Here is a 21,466-nt window from a genome sequence, read left to right as displayed (position 1 = left end):
GACAACATTAGTAAATTGAAAAATGCATTTAGAGTCCAGATAATGTTTTTTTTATTCTTTATCATTAGTCAACTGTTTATTTCAGATTAAGTTTTGCTATAAGATTTTCTTTTATTTTGAACTTTTGTATTTTCCCAGTTACAGTCATTGGATGACTGTTAACAAAATCAACATATCGAGGTCTCTTGAATTTAGCCAACTGAAAAAGAGAAAATATTAATTAATTGAAAGATTAGATTGGTTAGGCATTCGTTATCTTGAGTCACTTCATAAAATTAACATCCGTCATTCAGGTTGCATTTCTGAGAAAGACATTAGCGACCATGAACATCTCACTTAGAATTAAACTGCTTGTTCTGTATATTCAGTTGGTCAACATTTTCTATAAATAAACCTGCAATGGTTTTTTTCACTTCAGTAACATTGATCAGCCTTTAACTGTAACAGTATGAACTCCACTAATGGGAGCCAGGCAGGAGTATTGAAAGAGTCAAAGTCAGACATTCATAAACAATTTTCTTTGATTCTTTTACTTATTTCAGTCATTTGACTGCAGCCATGCTGGAGCACTGGCTTTAGTCGAACACATCGACCCCAGGAATTAATCTTTGTAAGCCTTAGTACTTATTGTATTGGCCTCTTTTGCCGAACCACAAAGTTACAGGGACATAAATAAACTAGCATCAATTGTCAAGCGATGGTGGGAGGCAAACACACAAACATACATACATATATATACATGACAGGCTTCTTTCAGTTTCCGTCTACCAAATTCACTCACAAGCCTTTGGACTGAACCCGGGACCATGTGGTTGGTAAGAAGCTACTTACCACACAGCCACTCCTGCACCTGTGGAGGCACATGGCCTAGTGGTTAGAGCAGCGGACTCATGGTCGAGGGATCGTGGGTTCGAATCTCAGACCAGGCGATGTGTGTGTTTATGAGTGAAACACCTAAGCTCCGTGCAGCTCGCAGCTCCGGCAGAAGGTAATGGCGAAACTTCTGATTCTTTCGCCACAACTTTCTCTCACTCTTTCCTCTGCATCTTGCAGCTCACCGGCGTCCCGTCCAGGTGGGGAACCTATATGCCAAGAAACCGGCCCTTATGAGCCAGGCATGGCTCGAGAAGGAACAAACACTCCTGCACCTATGGAGAATTTTCACTTGATAGGCATTAATGGATTCAAGGTGGAAGAAGATAATTACTCCCAAGTGCTTTAGCATGGGACTGAACCTGAAATTATGTAGGTAAAACAAATGAACTTATCCACACTTCCATCTTATCCATGCACCCACACCTCTGTCTTATCCATGCACCCATGCCTCTGCCATGCATCCACACAGGCCTACAACTGATGTAAAAGAAAAAAACCCTTTTTTTTCTGTTACAGGGTCTGCTGCTAAAAGACATGTTTTATTAGCAGAGTGTATTCTGCTGAAAGTATTTGATCCATTTGTGAGTTCCTTCTGTCATTCCATCAATATTGGAGATCTTAAAAAAGGAGTTCTACCCTTCTTCCTGTGCCAAAGCTATTAGAACTTTCCAGTTCTGTTAAACTCTATCAAAAAGTATTCATCCATGTCACAAGAGGTCTTTTTTCTTCCTCTGAAAGATTTATTCAACTGCTTAATCAAGTCTCCACATTGAACTCACATGGATTAAATGACCACCAGGTGGTTCACCACAGGACAGCAGCAAATCTGCCAAGTTTGCAACACTACAATATGAATTGTTCAGTAATTTTGTTCTATCAATCATTTACTTACATGTTCAACACAATAATCTTTAATCTCATCTTCACTGCATTCTACACCTTCCTTCAATTGAATACTGGCACACACCTCTTCTCCCATTCGTGGATCTGGTAACCCAACAACCTATAAAAAGAGAGAATGCTTAATAAACTGTACCACTTCCTCTGAGTACTTCAACTATTTTCTGCAGACTCCCTTAGTGTTGCTCATAAAATATGTCTGGAAATTCTACTGAAAGCTTTTTTGAAGTCTGATTTAATGGTCAACCCTCAAATTGGTGACTCTACCCACTAAAAGTTTTCCTCAATACCTCCTGTTGTCTTAACGGAGGAAGGACACAATAATGTCAAACATTACACTATGTATACTCTGAATAAAAGTGATGGTCATTTTTGGAGCATCTTTGATGGTAAGTCTTCTCAATCATGGCTGATTTGATAGTAAACAACTCTGTGAATGACCAAATGACCGAGCCATCGATCTTCAGTGTATAATTTTGGTGGAGGGTAACTGATGACAGGGTGACAATGAGGTGTTGTCAGATGACAGGATACTGGATGTCGCTGTATAGCAGACATACCTGACCCATCTCTTCAAGAAAATAAATGTTATGGTAGCAATCACTGCATATGAGTATTTGAATGATTAGATGGGTGGAGGCACATGGCCTAGTGGTTAGAATAGCGGACTCGCGGTCGTGGGTTCGAATCTCAGACCGGGCAATGTGTGTGTTTATGAGCAAAACACCTAAGCTCCACGCAGCTCTGGCAGAAGGTAATGATGAACATCTGCTGACTCTTTCACCACAACTTTCTCTCACTCTTTCCTCCTGCATCTTGCAGCTCACCTGCGATGGACTGGTGTCCCGTCCAGGTGGGGAACCTATATGCCAAGGAAACCGGCCCTTATGAGCCAGGCATGGCTCGAGAAGGAACAAACAAAAAAAAAACAATGATTAGACAGAAATTTATTGAACTAACTAGCATTATGACCTGTCATTGCCGGGTCATAGTGCATGTATATATGTGTATATATATCTGTACATATTACATGTACATCGAGGGGCGTTCAATAAGTAATGCCCCTGACCCACTTCCCATAGCAGTAGAGCAACGAAACTTGGCACAGTTATTAGTCTTTTTCTACATAGGAACCACCCAGAGTTATGCATTTCTCCCATTGTTTGATGCAGCTCTGGAGACCGTTTTTGTAGAAGACCCCAGCTTGGTCCTCCAACCTGAACGTGACTTCAGAAATCAAGGCTGCATCATCTGGGAAACGCTTTCCTTTCAAAAACAACTTCATGACTGGGAAGAGGTGAAAATCAGAGGGTGCAAGGTCAGGAAAGTAGGGGGATGGGGGAGGAGTTCATAGCCATACGCCTGTGCTTCTGATCTGGTGACAAGCGAGTTGTGGACCGGAGCGTTGTCCTGCAGGAGGAGGATGTCTTTGCTGATCTTGCCCCGCCTCTTGATTTTGATAACTTCTCTTAATTTCCTCAAAAGTGAAGCATAATAGGCTCCTGCAATTGTGGTACCCTTTGCCAGGAAATCTGTCATCACTACTTCGTCCTGGTCCCAGAAGACTGTGAGCATGACCTTGCCAGCGGAGGGCTGCACCCTTGCCTTCTTTGGAGGGGGTGAGTCACGGTGCTTCCACTGCATTGACTGGGCTTTGGTCTCTGGATCATCGTGATGGACCCAGGTTTCATCCTGTGTAATCAGTCTTTTGAAAAATTTTGACTCATCTTCTTGGCACATCTCCAAATTCACCCTCGAGCACTCGACGCGTTCTTGCTTCTGGAAAGGCATGAGCAACCTGGAAATCCATCTGGCAGACACCTTTTGCATATGCAAATGGTCATGAATGATAGTTTCCACAGACCCGGTACTAATCTTGACCTCATGGGCTATTTGGCGAATAATTATGCGTTGATCTTCCAAAATAGCAGCCTCAAATTGACGGACAGATGCCTCATCAATGGCAGAAGGGGTGACCAGATCTGGAAGCTGTTTCCACAGAGTTCCGACCATGTTTGAATTCACGATGCCAGTGTTTTACAAGGTCATATGATGGGGCATCATCACCATAAGTTACTTTCATTTCATCAAAAGTCTCCCGTGGTGTGCGTCCTTTCAAATACAAAAACCGGATCACTGCTCGACATTCAACAGGCTCCATTTCACACTTGACTCGGTTCAAACACCTGTAAATCAGAAACCACAATTAATTCAGTGCTGTAATTTGCCACTTACTCTATAGAGATATAAATGATAGCACATGCAAAATTTCAGCTAGATCCAACAACTGCAAGTGGGTCAGAGGCATTACTTATTGAACGTCCCTCGTATATATATACATCTACACATAAAATACAAAATACAAAGTTATATCTTGCTATCACTAGTGATAACAATACTCAAAATATATAACAGAATTGTAGGCCCGTCTCTTGCAATTTCGATCAATTGTATCTTGTCCTCCCTCTTGTATAGAAGTGTGGCTACAATCCAGCCTACCTCTACTTCTGGGGGGACATTTTAAATTTTTATCCGGGACGTCCTACGTCCCAGATATAAAGGTAAAAATAAAATATTTCCACTTTGCAAGGTTAGAGTCGAGTACTCCCTTGCACACTCCGTTGACTTGAACCTTGTTTCTATAGTGGTGAATTTACCGCCTCTGGTTAGATATCTTTCATAGTCGCACCAAGACACTTTTCGATGGTGCTTTCCTCCAGGTGTTCAAATCTTTTTTTTCTCGACATTGTATACTTTATAGACAATAGTCTTTTCTTTAATTTAATTTTATATTTCGTTTGGTGGTGTTATCCTAGATTCACCGTCTTTGTCGGTGATCAATTCGAAATAGGTTTGTATTTCTTCCATTTTAATTTTAATGAGTTCATGCCCGCCGACGGCTGCAGTGAAATTCATTTTTGGACTTTCTTCTATCGAAGGCATTCTAACAAAAATGCTTCTGTGTAAACGGTGAAAATATTGTCAATTTCCCCAAACAGGGACACAATTCAATTTTTAAACAATAAGCAAAGCTCCTTCTCCCAAAGGGGGAGGGTTACGGTTTACAATTATTTAACAAATGCAACACAATAACGTTTCCCTTTCGAGGAACCAACAAACGTGATAACATTAGTTAAACAGTAATAATAATAACAACAAACCTTACAGTGAATCAAAAAGCAGTATGCAGTTGAAGCTATAGTCCTTTATGTATAAGAAATAAACCAACAGCAGTACTCAGTAGAAGCGGCTGTTCAAGAAAACTGACATTACATACAGCCAAACTTCATATAGATACTTAATGCTAGCTAATTAGCAGATAATCTAATGTAAAAGCCGTAGTAAACGGTATGTGCACACCTCCATCTGGACTATTCCATTTCTGCACACTAATTTTATTTTTAATTTATTCCCATTCATGTGAAACCACTTATTCAATTTCAAGTTATTGATGCAATTTTATACCAATTGCTATTTTTACTTTTGTTATGTTACGATTATATCATACTTTAGTTTGATTTTAATTATTACTTACCACATATAATTCAATTTTTATTGTTAAAGTGAAAGTATCTGACATAAAATAGAGAAATGTTTTTGTTTCACTTTTAACACGTAATGCTGAAATAGTGGAGAAGATATGATATTGCTGTGGGCTCGCCCTAGGCAAGAAGTTGAACATTTTTTTGCCCATGAAACTACATGGACCCTATGTAAGGCATGTGAAAAATTTGAATGAAATTGGTTGTGTAGTTCTCAAGTTTTTGGGAAACACACAGACAGATACACATTCTCAGTTTTATATATAGAGAGATATAAATATATCGGGCTGGGTAGTTAAAGAAGTTTGCCTCCCAATCCTGTGCTCTTGGATTCAGTCTCACTTGTGCAGTACTTTGGGTGTTTTTTTGCTACAGTTCAGACCAACCAAAGCCTCTTGAGTAAATTGTGGGGACAGAAATTGAAAGGAGCCTGTCCTGTGTGTGTTTACCCTTGTCTAAATATCACATAATGGTTGTAAATGAGCATCACCCTCACACAAGTGAGGTTGGTTGTTACCATTCTTCTGTGAAAAAACATGCCTGGCCACGGGGAAATACCATCTAGCTTGGAAACAGTTGAGGGTTGGTGACAGCTTGGGCATCCAGCCATAGAAAATCTGCCTCAACAGATCCTCTCTGGGTCCTTGCTTGAAAGTGGATATGAAACAATAATCTGAGAGGCTGAATCTGATAAGGGACCCAAATGAGAGGTGAGGCTGTGCAGGAGGATTTGTGTCCAACCAAGGTGATGGTATTATTATATCTACTCCTACTGGAAGTACAGCCTATGCTGTTGCTGCAGGTGCCTCTATGATGCATCCTAGTGTTCCTTCCATCATGATAACCCCCATCTGCCCTCATTCATTGTCTTTCCGACCTATTGTGGTACCAGCTGGAGTTGAGATAAAGGTTAGTTCATTCGCAATAATTTACTGAGCGTTTTTTTTTCCATATATTCTACATTGATTTTTAAAATTATTTTTCTTCCTTTTTCAGTTATTGATTTTTTTTTTTTTTTAAATGTTAGTGTGGTGATATATGTCAGTAGCCCTACTGTGCTCTATTAACATCAAGGTAGATATGTTTATAAGGATAATTCCCGCTCCTGCACATCACCTGTTGTCACAGAGTGAACCTGACACAACAGAGACATAAAGAATTATAATCAACCATGTCTGTCAATGTCAGACTGAACTATAACCTAGACCAAGAGCTTAAGAAATAAATAGTCATGGAGTATATAGAGTGAACTATGCTAGTTCTCATGTAATTCATTTGCAAATGTGACTAGTCAACCACGCTCTTACATATGTCGTTTTGTTTCAGGGGAGCTATAATAGAGCAGGTTTATCTTTCAATGATACTCCGGTTGATGACTATCTTGTTTATTGGGTTTCATTTAGTAACATAGTGAATCTAGTGTTACTACGATATCCTATGTGTGCCTTTTTCAAGATGGTAGGATATGATTTGAGGGAGATTTGACAGCTGCTCCTTGTAGGTCCAGTAACTGTTGGGGCGGTAACACAATTGAAAGTAGCTGTTTTTTCCAAAGGCATGAAACCTCTACTCACACAACAAGTCACTGCCAGCTCTCCCTCTCTCCTGACCTAGATAATATTATAGTGCTCTAATTTAGCTGTTGACATGGGATTCTTTTCTTTGTGTAACTGCTTCACTTATTTAACATTCTATTTATTAAAAAAAACAGCAAAAACTAATTGTTGTTATTGTTGTGGCAAGCTGGCTGAACTGTTAGTGGACAAACTGCTTTGAGGCATTTTATCTATCTTTGTCGATTTTCCCCTTTCGTCCTTTTGGAATCGATAAAATGAGTACCAGTTGAGCATTGGGGTCAATGTCATCAACTTCCCATCTTCCCCGAAATTTCAGGTCTTCTACCTTTAGTAGAAAGGATTATTATGTGGTGGTATCAAACTCAGTAGAAAATCACACAGAATGCCTTGCAGTATTTATTCTGGTTCCTTATGTCCTGAGTTCAAATTGTGATGAAGTCATCTTCGTCTTTAATTTTTCCAGGATTGATAAAAAATAATAAAAAGTACTAGTCAAATACTAAGGGTAATTCAGACAACTAACCCCTCACCTTCCGCTACTGGCCTTGTGCCCAAAGATGTTGTGTCATACATAGGAGATAACAAAGGACACCAAATTAATTGGTGATATGCAGTGCTGCAGAAAACCCAACCATCTGTGGAAAAACATGCATGGCATTGGGAAGGATGTCTAACCATGGAAACCATGCCTAAACAATACATCAGATCCTTTTGAACCTGTGTCAACATGGAAATGGAACGTAGACCCTGAAAGGGCACTAGTAGTAGTGGAAAGGGTGACATCAGCAGTGGAAATTATTATCTAAGGTGGTGACCTGGTAGAATCGTTAGTACACTAGGGAAAATGCTTCATGGCATTTCGTTCATCTTTTATATTCTGAGTTCAGATTCCACTGAGGTCAACTTTGCCTTTCATTCTTTCAGAGTCTATAAAACAAGTACCAGTTGAGCACTGGGGTTGATGCAATCAACATATCCCCCCCACCCCACCCCCCAACCAAAATAAATTGTGGACCTTGTGCCAAAATTTTAAACCTTTATTATTAATATTGGTGAGTTGACAGAATCGTTACAACATCAGAAATAATGCCTTGTGGTATTTGTTTCAGCTGTTTACATTCTGAACTCAAATCCCACCAATGTCAACTTTGTCTTTCATCCCTAAGGGATCAATAAAATAATGTACCAATCAAGCACTAGAGTCAGACACAACATACACTTTTAAGCGGGCATAAATATTAACTTTTACTATTATCACTATGTTTCATCTTGAAATTATATTTGGCCTATATTCGATGGATCTGCATAGGCACAGGAGTGGCTGTATGGTAAGTAGCTTGCTTACCAACCACATAGTTCTGGGTTCAGTCCCACTGCGTGGCACCTTGGGCAAGTGTTTTCTACTATAGCCTCGGGCCGACCAAAGCCTTGTGAGTGGATTTAGTAGACGGAAACTGAAAGAAGCCCGTCCTTCGCCTCGTATTGCATATTATTCCTCCATACAGGGGTTTTTTTTCAATGGCGGCCCATTTCCGCGGGGTTCCGCTATTTCCCCTTCTCTCTCTCTCTCCCTCTTTTACGCTGTCTGCAAGAGCATTTTTAAGCCAGCCCGTCATATTCCCGTGTCAGGCCGAAGAACGAAATATTCCCAAGATAAGAGAGTCTTTCTAATCTAATGTTGTGGTTGAGCTGTTTATTATTTATTTATTATTATTACTATTTTCAGCTTCGCCTCGTATTGCATATTATTTCTCCATACAGGGGTTTTTTTCAATGGCGGCCCATTTCCGCTATTCCCCCTTCTCTCTCTCTCTCCCTCTTTTACGCTGTCTGCAATCCCCCCTCTTCCTTTGCTAAGAGCATTTTTAAGCCAGCCCGTCATATTCCCGGTGCACCCGCCCTTGCCCACCCCCACCACCAATAGCGGATATCTCTATATTTTTGCTCCATCTATACCGGATGTCGCTTCTCCCACCACCATTATAGGTGTCTACTCTTCGAACCCCCCCCTTTTCAATACGCTATTTCACCATGCATTACCCCTCTCTTGATATCCTACGTTCTACTTGCCTAGAACCTGTCATCATTTCTTTGAACCACCCCTCCCCACTGGTGCTCCCCTATATTTCTGCCCCCCCCCCATAAAAAGCACCATCCGAACGTGGCCGATGCCAGACCCCTCTGGCACCTGTGCAGGTGGCACGTAAAAAACACCCACTACACTCGTGGAGTGGTTGGCGTTAGGAAGGGCATCCAGCTGTAGAAACACTGCCAGACTAGACTGGAGCCTGGGGCAGTCCCTAGCTCCCCAGACCCCGGTCGAAACCGTCCAACCCGTGCTAGCGCGGAAAACGGACGTTAAACGATGATGATGATGATGATGATGATGATGTGCCAGCATAGAAGAATGAGGAATAATGTGAATAATTTCTGTGATTTTAAAGCAAAAATAGATGGAATGTGTATAAGGATAAATGTTGCATACCTGAACATCCTTCACCTTCGGATGTTTGTATAGCAAGGTTTCAATTTCACTGGGATAAATATTTTCACCTCCTCGAATAATCATGTCTTTGATTCGGCCAGTTATTTTGCAGTACCCATTTTCATCCAAAACGCCAATATCACTGCAATGAAGATAACATTTTCATTAAATTATAATTCCTTTTTCAAGCATTGATGTTTTAATCAAGATTGGAATTCCTTATATGGACACAAGCTTCTGTGACCATATTTCTTATGACAGACTCAGTACGTGGGATTCAATTAATTTTGTAAGTAATTAACAATTTAAAGTGGGATTCAATTAATTTTGTAAGTAATTAACAATTTAAAGTGAGATTCAATAAAATAACTTCTTCATTGATGGTGTTATGGAATATCTTGGTTATGTTATTGGTACCCAGAAGCACAATGACATGATTGGAGGCTGATTGGCTGGGAAATGGACACATGGATGACAAAGGTAAAAATGGAACAACACAAAGCCGACTTTGGTATTATTACATCAACCCCAGTGTGTAACTGGTACTTAATTTATCAACCCCAAAAGGATGAAAGGTAAAGTCAACCTTAGTGAAATTTGAACTCAGAACAACACAACTTAGTGAAATCAGCTTAGTTGAACTCAGTACAACACAAATGGATAACTTCAAGGTCTGGATGGGGAAGACCTTAGAGGAAAGTACAGTTGTAGTACAATGTGAGAATGTGTGATGGGGGGGGGGGATAACTTCCAGCACCTCAGCCATGAATGTGGAAATATTCTTTATCATGGAACATAAATTATTGAAAAGTTCTTGCATAATGTTATGATGAATGGAAGCTTTTTAATTTAGATATGACTGCTTTAAAATGTGAGGTTTTTGTATGATGAAAGCAGAAGTGAGCTATCAAAATAATGTGAAATGGTTTATGAAATAGACTAACACCAGCTTCTCATGGGACATTAATATCAGAATCTTACCACATAAAATATTATCCTTTTGACTGATGAATTATACAAGAATTAACAGTAAATTTTGTATTATAATGCACACACACACACACATACACACACACACATATATATATATATATATATATATATATATATATATACACTTTTACAAATAACTGATTATGGGTCATTTAAAACAGCATAACTTAAGGAAAAACAAATTTTTGTTAAAGGCCAATGATAAATTGTTATGTTTTCAGGGATTAACAATGTAAGTTATATAAGACCACACAACATTGAAATATTCACACAATAATCACAAATAAAAATAAAACTCCTCAGAAACAGAAATATTGGCTCTAAAATAATGCACCCAAGAAAAGGAACCATCATTATTTAGGTAATGAAACAGGCATTTAATATCATAAGAATCTGGTCTTGTGACTGATATGTTGTCTGTTACACTACCAACACAGAGTGTCAAATAATATCATAAACCAACAACCTGCTAGAAATAGTAGCCAAATCTTCCTCATATTACAATTTACTGTCTTATATAAAAGAATGCCAAGCTGAATAAAGCAGATAGTTCCCAAGAAGTCTGAGATAAAAAGATGAAAAAAAAGGTCACAGCTGGATACTTTTTGATTCTTTAGTAGAGTCGATTCTGTTGTAAGCATTTTGGCCAAATCTCTGGTTTGAGATTAAGTTCCTCCTTCTCTCCCACCCATCTACCCCAGGTGCCCTGTAGAAAGGTCATGGATAGTACCAGTCCTCCTTGCTGAAAGATGAGAAAAATAATAGCAACAACATGATAATAATGATAACATAGAGATGATGATGAACCTTTAATACGCAAAAAAAAATCAATGTCTGGGAGGTTCTCAATGTCATTTAGGGTTTAATCCATCACTCGTCAATCTTTAAGATGGGCCAACTAAAGAACCTCTATCTGGTCATTAAACCTGCTAAAAATAGTAGCAATTTCCCCTGAAACAATAGTTCAGTACCTCCAAAAATGGAATGATTCATTAGATAATGTAGTTCTCAAAATTCGGACAGATGTATTGCCTACTAAACTACCAACACCTATTATTAAAGGCATTCCATCCATAACCATCCTGCCTCTATGTGAAGAGAACCTAGGACCATGATGTCCAATGTATTTTTTTTCCTATCAGAGTAGGGTTGTGATTTGAGGGAGATTTGGTTGCTATTTCTCAAAGTCAAGCAACCTTTTAGAGGCTCCTCTCATTAGTTTGAGATCAAATAGATGTCTAAAGGCAGTGGACTCACAACTATTATGCTCTCATGTAAAATATCCTCTGCTATCTCTATATATATAAACTGAGAATGTGTATCTGTCTGTGTGTTTCCCTAAAACTTGAGAACTACACAACCAATTTCATTCAAATTTTACACATGCCTTACATAGGGTCCATGTAGTTTCATGGGCAAAAAAATGTTCAACTTCTTGCCTAGGGTGAGCCCACAGCAATATCATATCTTCTCCACTATTTCAGCATTACGTGTTAAAAGTGAAACAAAAACATTTCTCTATTTTATGTCAGATACTTTCACTTTAACAATAAAAATTGAATATGTGGTAAGTAATAATTAAAATCAAACTAAAGTATGATATAATCGTAACATAACAAAAGCAAAAATAGCAATTGGTATAAAATTGCATCAATGACTTGAAATCGAATAAGTGGTTTCACATGAATGGGAATAAATTGAAAATAAAATTAGTGTGCAGAAATGGAATAGTCCAGATGGAGGTGTGCACATACTGTTTACCACGGCTTTTACACTAGATTATCTGCTAATTAGCTAGCATTAAGTATCTATATGAAGTTTGGCTGTATGTAATGTCAGTTTTCTTGAACAGCCGCTTCTACTGAGTACTGCTGTTGGTTTATTTCTTATACATAAAGGACTATAGCTTCAACTGCGTACTGCTTTTTGATTCACTGTAAGGTTTGTTGTTATTATTATTACTGTTTAACTATTGTTATCACGCTTGTTGGTTCCTCGAAAGGGAAACGTTGTTGTGTTGCATTTGTTAAATAATTGTAAACCGTAGCCCTCCCCCTTTGGGAGAAGGAGCTTTGCTTATTGTTTAAAAATTGAATTGTGTCCCTGTTTGGGGAAATTGACAATATTTTCACCGTTTATACAGAAGCATTTTTGTTAAAATGCTTTTGATAGAAGAAAGTCCAAAAATGAATTTCGCTGCAGCCGTCAGCGGGCATGAACTCATTGAAATTAAAATGGAAGAAATACAAACCTATTTCGGACTGATCACCGACAAAGACGATGAATCTAGGATAACACCACCAAATGAAATAAAAAATTAAATTAAAGAAAAGACTATTGTCTATAAAGTATACAATGTCGAGAAAAAAAAAAAGATTTGAACACCTGGAGGAAAGCACCATCGAAAAGAGTCTTGGTGCGGCTATGAAAGATATCAAGTATCTAACCAGAGGCGGTAAATTTACCACAATAGAAGCAAGGTTCGAGTCAATGGAGTGTGCAAGGGAGTACTCGACTCGAACCTTGCAAAGTGGAAATATTTTATTTTTACCTTTATATCTGGGACGTAGGACGTCCCGGATAAAAATTAAAAATGTTCCCCCAGAAGTAGAGGTAGGCTGGATTGTAGCCACACTTCTATACAAGAGGGAGGACAAGATACAATTGATCGAAATTGCAAGAGACGGGCCTACAATTCTGTTATATATTTTGAGTATTGTTATCACTAGCGATAGTAAGATATAACTTTGTATTTTGTATTTTATGTGTAGATGTATATATATAGATGTACATGTAATATGTACAGATATATATACACATATATACATGCACTAGCACTGTGACCCGGTAATGACAGGTCATAATGCTAGTTTAGTTATAAATGTTTATATTCTGAGACAAAATCCTACCAATGTCAACTTGACATTTCATCTTCTCAGAACTTGGCCCTTTAGTGATGTAATCAATCATAAATTCCTTCAAAATGTGTGGCTTTGAGTGAATATAAAAGAAACAAAAAAAAAAAGACATTACTTAATTGGTGTTTAACATGTTTCTTAGTTAAAATTATAGTCACAAATTTCAATATTTTAAAGGAAGTTCTTGGTTTCTTATAGAACCAGAGACAATATTAAAAGGCTTAAAATGCTTCCAGAAATCAATTTTATTATCAATAAAAGAAAATAATATAAAATCTTACCCTGTTGCATACCATCCTCCACTTTTAATCACTTCTGATGTCTTCTGGGCTTCATTCCAGTATCCTAACATTGTTGTGTAACCTCGAGTATAAAGTTCACCAGGTTCATTTACAGGAAGTAATTTGCCATCAAGATTTACAATTTTTGCCTGTCCAATGAAATGGGTACTTGGTGTATAATTCAGCTTTTTATGTTGATTTAACAACAAATTAATAACGCATTTAAAATAATATGAAATATTCCTATCACTGAATATTCAGTAACATTTATTGAGTTGATGAAACAATTAACCTATTATTAATTAAACATTATTTCCCTCTATATTATGTATTGATCTGAGACTCACCTTGATTAGGAATCTCCATTTTTAAACTAATGAGTGCTGAGAACTGTTCAAGCCATGTACAAAGGTGTTGGCAATGAATATAGCAATGAATTTATAGTACAAATAGGAGTTTCCCAGGGCTCAGTTCCCAGTCCCCTCCTATTCATAACAGGAGTTTAAGACTGAATCCCATGGGAACTCCTCTATGCTGATGACCTTATTTCATTGCTGAATCTGTAGTGGAATTGGAAAAGAAATTTCAGGTGTGCAAGCAACACCTGAAATCAAAAGGCCTTAAAACTAACTTCATAAAGACCAAAGTTCTACTAAGCAAGAAAACAGACAGGATCCACCAAATAAATGACCCCTGATATGTAAGAAAGCAAAAGGTAGAACTTCCATATAATGTACTCAGTGTAAACTATGGATTCATAAAAGATGCAGTGGAATCACAAAAAGGTTTACAGAGAAAGCAGACTTTATGGTAGATGCAGAGGAACAACCAGGAAATGGAAACGAGTTCTCTGAAACACCCAAAAGGTTTGCTGGAAGTAGTAGATAGCTTCTGTTATCCAGGTGACCTTATTAGTAGTGGAGAGTGGTGTTCCAAAAGTGTAGTTGCTTGAATAAGAAGAGGATGGAGAGAGTTTTTAACTCTGATGCTAATAAAAGACTTCCGTTTCAAAGTAAAAGGCAAACTGTATGATTATTGTGTATGAACAGTAAAGCGATATGGTAGCGAAATATAGGCTGTGAATGTAGAGTAGATGCAAAAACTAAAGAGAAAAGAAAACTGTGACATGAAAACTGTGTTGGTATGGTCAAGCAATGCATATGAAGGAGGATAGCTGCATCGCTAAATGTGGATGGGACCTGTGGAAGAGGGAGACACCTGAAAGATATGGAATCAAGCAGTGAAGTCTGACCCCAGGATGTTGAGCCTCACGAAAGAAATGACAAAGGACTGAGATGATTGGCTATTTGTTGTGCTTGAGAAGACATGCCCACCCCAGCAAAAAGGAGGTCCTATCATTTATGTACTGACCCCCATATTCAAGTCATTTCTCAACATCTAGCCCTCCATTACTCTTCTAAGTACAGTACTTCCTCAGTTGTTGTAATTAAATAATTATGCGACAGTAGAAGTGCACATATTCCCCTCCCCATATCTTTGTGCTACCAATTCCCAGCTCCCTGGAGTCAATTCTACATGGTACCCACCTCGCACTCTTAATATTATCCCAAACTGTTTTTGAACACCATCTCATATCGGTCGACAATCGTCTCCACCAGTGCTCGTCATTCTCTCTCTCTCTCTCTGTTATTTCTTACATAATTGTGCACTCACACCCACCTTCACTCTTCCCACTGCTCTTGTCCCCCCTCACCCCGCATACTTCCACTTATCAACCTTCTCCTCCTCCTCGAACCACTTCTTTTTCTTTCACCTCCCACCACTCAAAACCTGATATTCACCACTGACTTTGTCCCCTTTGTTGTTCACTGCATTCCTTACTTCCAACCAACTGTTACTCATCTCACATTCCAGCAAACATACCTGCTCCTGTCCCCATCCCTCTCACATTCCCCCTCCTATCTCTCCCACCAGTTTCTCTCCTTTCTCTAGTTATGTACCTCTTCTACAGCAAGACATCTCAACATTGAAGCTGCCTCCTTCAATGAAAGGGTCTGAGCTACTTGGTGGCCTCACTTGAATAACATGAAAAAGCATCTGATACACTCTGTTATAAAGACTCCCTCCACTACGGTATCTAAGCATCTCTCACCATGGATCATAAACCTACCTCAGTATGGGATGAAACCTGACCCACTGTTGAACATTTCCTTTCTGCCGTATCATTATAATCACTCTGAAATGTCACTGGACTCGTTTCAGTACTTCCATAACATATCTGAAAACACAAGAAATATGACTGAAATTGGCTGGGATACCTTTCACCTTTTAGCATTGAAACAGGCCATTTCTGGCCCAAATATTCTGCCTGTGTTCAAACCAGCCAGATCCAGTCTTTCACACCTATCCTACAATGGCTTTCTGAAAATATACAATCACATCATTGAAATCTCAAAGCTATGAAATAATGTAAGATTAATTCAAAACAATGGGAATTTGACATTTGACAGAATAACTTGAATGCTAAAGGGTTAAACATGGATCTTTTCTATCAGAGCTGTCCTAATCATCATCATCTTTCATACAAATACTTACTGTAATGTGAGGCATATGCATGTCTCTCATGACTCTTTCCATAAGGGATATGGGACAGACAGAGCCTGCCATGACTCCAGTCCTTAATGATGTCAGATCATATTTTGGGAAGTCTGGATGACTCAAAATGTCTATAAACATGGTTGGAACACCATACATGGAATTGCACCTAATGGACGAAACAGAAAACGTTAAGGATGTGAATAACATGCAAATTAAAGCCAACCACGATAATCTCATCTTATTAAGACAGGAGGTCAGTCCCAATCCAGTAAATCTACAATCAAAGATGTTCGGGCTATGACCATCACATCTTTTATTCAGATACAGTGTATCTAGGACTATATCAATTAATGTGTCCTTTTTTTAACATGGTATGGTATGATTTGAAGATTTGGCTGATGATACCACAGAAGATAGAAACATATAAATAAAAGATGGAATGATAAAGTTTTAATCACTAATTGCAACAATTATTTCTCTGCATTGGTAATGGCTGTTGGTGGCCGAGTATTCCATATTCATGCTCTTACTTAAAATATCATATAAATAGATATGATCTGGAAGCCATTGTGCACCTGCATGTCATCAGGTGCACAGTGGCTTTGATAGCACACACACACAGACACACACACACACACACACACACATATCCATCATTGAAGATAAATGATGTTGTAGTGATGTAGTCACACTTTGGTTAATGAATTATTGAAAGACTCTCGCATGGGATGTGATCAATATGGTAGAATAATTCTTGATGAAGTGTGTGTGATTTAAAAATGTTGAATAAATATTGACTAAGTCTACCTTTCGTTTTCGACAACTGTCAGAACAGTCTTTGCTTCAAATCCAGGAGATGGGAAGATGCAGCAGGTTCCGTGAGTAATCATTGTTAATGCACCAACAACGGAACCGAAACAATGGTACAATGGAACTGGCATGCACACACGGTGTTTCTAAAAAATGAATAAATAAGTGAATAAGTGCTGTTCTACTCTGGGCCTGGAATTTTGTGGGAGGTGGATTGTTGATTATATGGATCCCCCACCCCCCACCCCACTCAGTGCTCTCAACTGGTACTTATATCACTGACCACAAAAGGATGAAAAGCAAAGTCTACCTCGGTTGAATTTGAACTCTGAAGAAATGTTGCTAAGCATTTTGCCTGACATTCTGTCAACTTCATTGTTTCCTGATTTAGGCACAAGACTGGTAATTGAGAGGGGGGGGGGGATTAATTGATACCACTAACTACAATATTTAACTAGTTTTATTGAGCTTGGTAGGATAAAGATGACTTTGGAGGGATTTAAACTCAGAATGTAAACAGTCCTAATTAAAAACCATAAGGTATTTTGTAATAATAACAATAATAATAAAAATTAAAATAATAATAATGATAATAATAAAAATGATAATATAATTGATGTTTCATGCCCCTTTGACCTACGAATAGTCAAGAAGGAAGACAAAAAAATAGATAAATACAACCCTCCTAAGTACAAAATAGTCTGACTATTGGAAATGAAGAAGGTGAAGATAGGGCCAATTATTGTTGGGTCCTAGGGGACAGTATCAGAAGACATCAAGGGGAACATGAAGGAAATTGGAATAGGTTGCCCAGTGGAACTGTTACAAAAGGTTTGCCTCCTTGGCACGGCCAGAATAATCAGGAAAATATTAGATAGCTGAAGGAATGGATAACATGGTACTGTAGGCTGCAGGTAGCAAACCCATTACACATGCAAGACTCCAGGAGTTCCAACAAAACCTGAGATAAAAAGAAATAATAATAATAATAATGATGATAATTTTGACACAAGACCAGCAATTTCAGAGGTAGATGATAAGTCTATTACATTGACCCCAGTGTTCAACTGTTCCATATTATTTATCATCCCTGAAAGGATGAAAGGCAAAGTCCACCTTGGTGACAATAATAATAACAATAATACTCATAACATCAACATCTTGGATCCAGTATTTTAACAATCTGGACGTTTTATTCAGCACTTTAATCTTACAGTGTATAAATAAACTCATTTTTTTTTTAAAAAAAAGCAATAAAATAATTATTTCTCAAAGTAAACAAAATACCTAAATTGGCAATAAAGTACTTGAGGATGCTATATTGGAACATGTACTTACCATTTCATTGTATCTTAAACGAAAACCTACAGAGTGACTATTGTTGAGAATACTGAAATGTGACAGAGTGGCCCCTTTAGGTTTACCAGTGGTTCCCTACAAGATATATAAAGAATAGATTTGTGCAATGAGATGTGAGTAATAATAATAATAATAATAATAATAATAATAATAATAATAATAATAATAATAATAATAATAATAATAGACTGTCCCAATCGATATAAACGTATCTGTCAAGACCTACCAAAAACTGAGCAAATATAAAGATCTTGAAATAGAAATCAGCAAAATGTGGAAGCTGAAGACTAAAACAATACCTGTTGTCATAGGTGCCCTGGGAATGATAGCGAAAGGGACTGATTGCTACCTAACTCAGATACCAGGAAACCCCAAAATGGCAGAAATTCAAAAGATAGTGCTCATGGGAACTGCTCATATCCTACGCAAAATACTCTCTATGTAATCCCAAGGTTTAAAACAAACTTTTTTTTTTTATTCATTTATTTTTTTTTTATGTATTAGACATTCACTAGTACAACACCAAAAAAAAAAAAGAAAAAAAGAAAAAAAAACCCTAAATATATGGCACAGAACTTCCAACCTGTTGTCTCTTGAGGTCTCTGGATGAGACTTGGAGCCAACTTGTACAGACATAAAGCAAAAGTCAAACATAGAATAATAATAATAATAGGAGCCCATTAGTCACATGCAGACACTGTTTGCCTATACAGGGAGAGAGCAAATGGAGGAAGAGGACTGATAAGTGTGAAAGATTGTATCTGTATCAAATTCAAGAGCCTAATGAGATACCTATCCCAAATTAAGGAAACCATGCTAGTGTCAGTCAGGAACAAGGGAGTATTGAGAGCAGAGAAAGAAGGAAGAATGATGAAAGCAGTACAGAAAGGACATGAAGAAGAATTATGCAAGAAACGACCACACAATCATTTCCATGCAGCCACAACAGAAGTTGCTGGGAAAAATAAGTAGGGTTGGCTGAAGAAAGGAACCCTAAAAAAAGAGACCGAGTGGACTCTACTGGTAGAGCAAGATGAAGCTGTGGCCATAAACTGGAGAGTCAACTTAGGAATGAGCAAGTATCTCTGCTGTGCTGCATCTATAATAGAGTGGACAAAACCACTGCCCATATCATGAATGAATGCCTTAGACTTGCGCAAGTTGTAGTGACACAACTAGGTAGCGAAGGTGTTACATTGGAAACTGTGTAAAAAGTGGAGTTAGAGAGAGGCAAGACGTGGTACGAGCACAAATTGCAGAGAGTGGCAGAGTCAGAGACTAGTAAAACCCTCTGGGATTTCCCAATCCAAACAATTCAGGTGCTAGAACACAAGAGACCGGCCCTAGTGGTGGTGGACAAGGTGCACCACATGTGCTATATAGTTGATGTTTCATGCCCCTTTGACCCATGAACAATCAAGAAAGAAAGCAAAAAGATAAGTAGATACAACCCTCTTAAGTACGAAATAGCCCAGCTATGGAAAATGAAGAAGGTGAAGATAGTGCCAATTATTGTTGGATCCTTGGGGACAGTATCAGAAAGCATCAAGGGGAATATAAAGAGAATTGAAATAGCATGCCCAGAAGGACTGTTACAAAAGTTTTCTCTCCTTGGCACAGTGAGAATAATCAGGAAAGTATTAGAGAGTTGAAAAGAACAGATAGCATGGTATTGTAGGCTTGCAAGATTCCAGAAGCTCCAACGAAACATGATGAAGAGAAAATAATAATAATAATGCTCTGTAGCAGCCTAAAAACAGAAACAATCCCTATTCTCGTATATGGGGTGTGGATATGGCTGTGGGGTTGAGGAGTTTGCTTCCAAACATTTCAGGTTCAGCCCATTGTGAAGCACTCAGACAAGTGTCTTCTATAGTCCCAGCCTGACCAAAACCTTAGTAGATTTGGTAAACAGAAACTGAAAGAATCGCATTGTGTGTATGTATTTACGTGTATGTGTGTCTATGTGAGTGTGTATATGCTTGTGTCTCCTTGTCTTAACATCACATAATAGTTGTAAACGAGTTCCACTGTCATATAAGTGGTGTCATTATTTTCCTGTTTTCTCTGGAAATATGTCTGGCCATGAGGAAATATCACCTTGCTTGGAAACAGATAAGGATTAGTGACAGGAGGGACACCCAGCCATAGAAAATCTGCCTCCATAAACTCCAGTTTTTCTGAGCATGGAAAAGTGGACATTAAAACGATTTTATACAAGGAATTCATTAAGGCTAACTATGTTGTACCCTATGGGGTACATATTTGTTACGTTATTACCAAACACAGTAAAAATAATGAGAGGAACTTACTGAAGTGAACTGAATGTTAATCGGATCATCAAACTGAAGTTCCTTTTGTAGATCCCTTATGTATTGGACTCCCTTAGTGGTTCCTGCCTGCAGAACTTCTTGAAATGAAAATGTGCCACTGAAATCGGAAGAACAATTGTCGTTAGAATGATGCCAACATGTGTCAATGGAGCAGAGGTAGATGACAGTGGTTCCATACACACTCACACACACACGTTATAGTGAAATAGTATTTGACTCATCTGACATGGATGGAGAGTCTGTGGATTGTTACAAGTGTCATAGTTCCCCAAATCTACAATTACGCCAAATCTCTTTTAATGTGGAATTATCTCTTCCAGTGACAACACCTGTCTCATGCCCTCGTTAGTCACAATGTCACATTGTCTCATGTATTATGCCACCATGTCACACTTGTAGCCAACAAGCACAATATCATCTCATCTGTTGGATTGTTTTGCAATTATCAGAATTTCTTAACAAATACTCACGCTATTTTCTTGGTTTCCATTGAAATTATCGTTTTCAAAGATGGTAACCTATGAACAAAATGTTAAATTAAAAATAAAATCAGTTTTAGTGAGTTAAAACAATTTTAAATTGAAAATATTAATTTAACTTTTACACTGTCACATGGTCTAAAATTTAGGAGACAAATATATCTGACTGACCTCAGTATATAACTGGTATTTATCAACCAAGGAAGAATGAAAGACATAGTTGATTTTGTGTGTCCTTGTCTAAGTGTCTTCAACAAAAGCCTTGTGAACGAAATCTGGGGGACAAAAATTGTATGGAAGCCTACGCAGACTGTTTTGCTCTCATGTGGTTGACTTTAATTTATCTCCCAGATT

At 38.1% G+C, this 21,466-nt stretch overlaps 1 protein-coding gene across 4 annotated transcripts in view; it reads right to left on the bottom strand.

The window, feature by feature from the left end:
• Positions 1 to 21,466, bottom strand: part of LOC115218481 (medium-chain acyl-CoA ligase ACSF2, mitochondrial) — a 39,789-nt gene that overhangs the window by 410 nt on the left and 17,913 nt on the right. The window contains exons 6-15 of one of the 4 annotated variants that reach the window (XM_029788327.2): positions 21,104 to 21,151; positions 20,613 to 20,730; positions 18,280 to 18,375; positions 16,939 to 17,087; positions 16,129 to 16,297; positions 15,704 to 15,811; positions 13,573 to 13,721; positions 9,381 to 9,522; positions 1,769 to 1,879; positions 28 to 199 (exon numbers count right to left, since the gene is read on the bottom strand). In XM_029788327.2, coding sequence (XP_029644187.1) covers positions 77 to 199; positions 1,769 to 1,879; positions 9,381 to 9,522; positions 13,573 to 13,721; positions 15,704 to 15,811; positions 16,129 to 16,297; positions 16,939 to 17,087; positions 18,280 to 18,375; positions 20,613 to 20,730; positions 21,104 to 21,151 — 1,213 coding nt within the window. In that variant the 3' untranslated portion in view covers positions 28 to 76. Of the gene's footprint in view, positions 1 to 27; positions 200 to 1,768; positions 1,880 to 9,380; positions 9,523 to 13,572; positions 13,722 to 15,703; positions 15,812 to 16,128; positions 16,298 to 16,938; positions 17,088 to 18,279; positions 18,376 to 20,612; positions 20,731 to 21,103; positions 21,152 to 21,466 lie in introns of those variants that run through there. The other 3 variants (XM_029788328.2, XR_005001643.1, XR_005001644.1) reach the window with 3 other exon arrangements.

Source organism: Octopus sinensis, linkage group LG13, assembly GCF_006345805.1.
Source record: "Octopus sinensis linkage group LG13, ASM634580v1, whole genome shotgun sequence".
NCBI lineage: Eukaryota > Metazoa > Mollusca > Cephalopoda > Octopoda > Octopodidae > Octopus > Octopus sinensis.
This window is presented reverse-complemented; position numbering and strand designations above follow the sequence as displayed.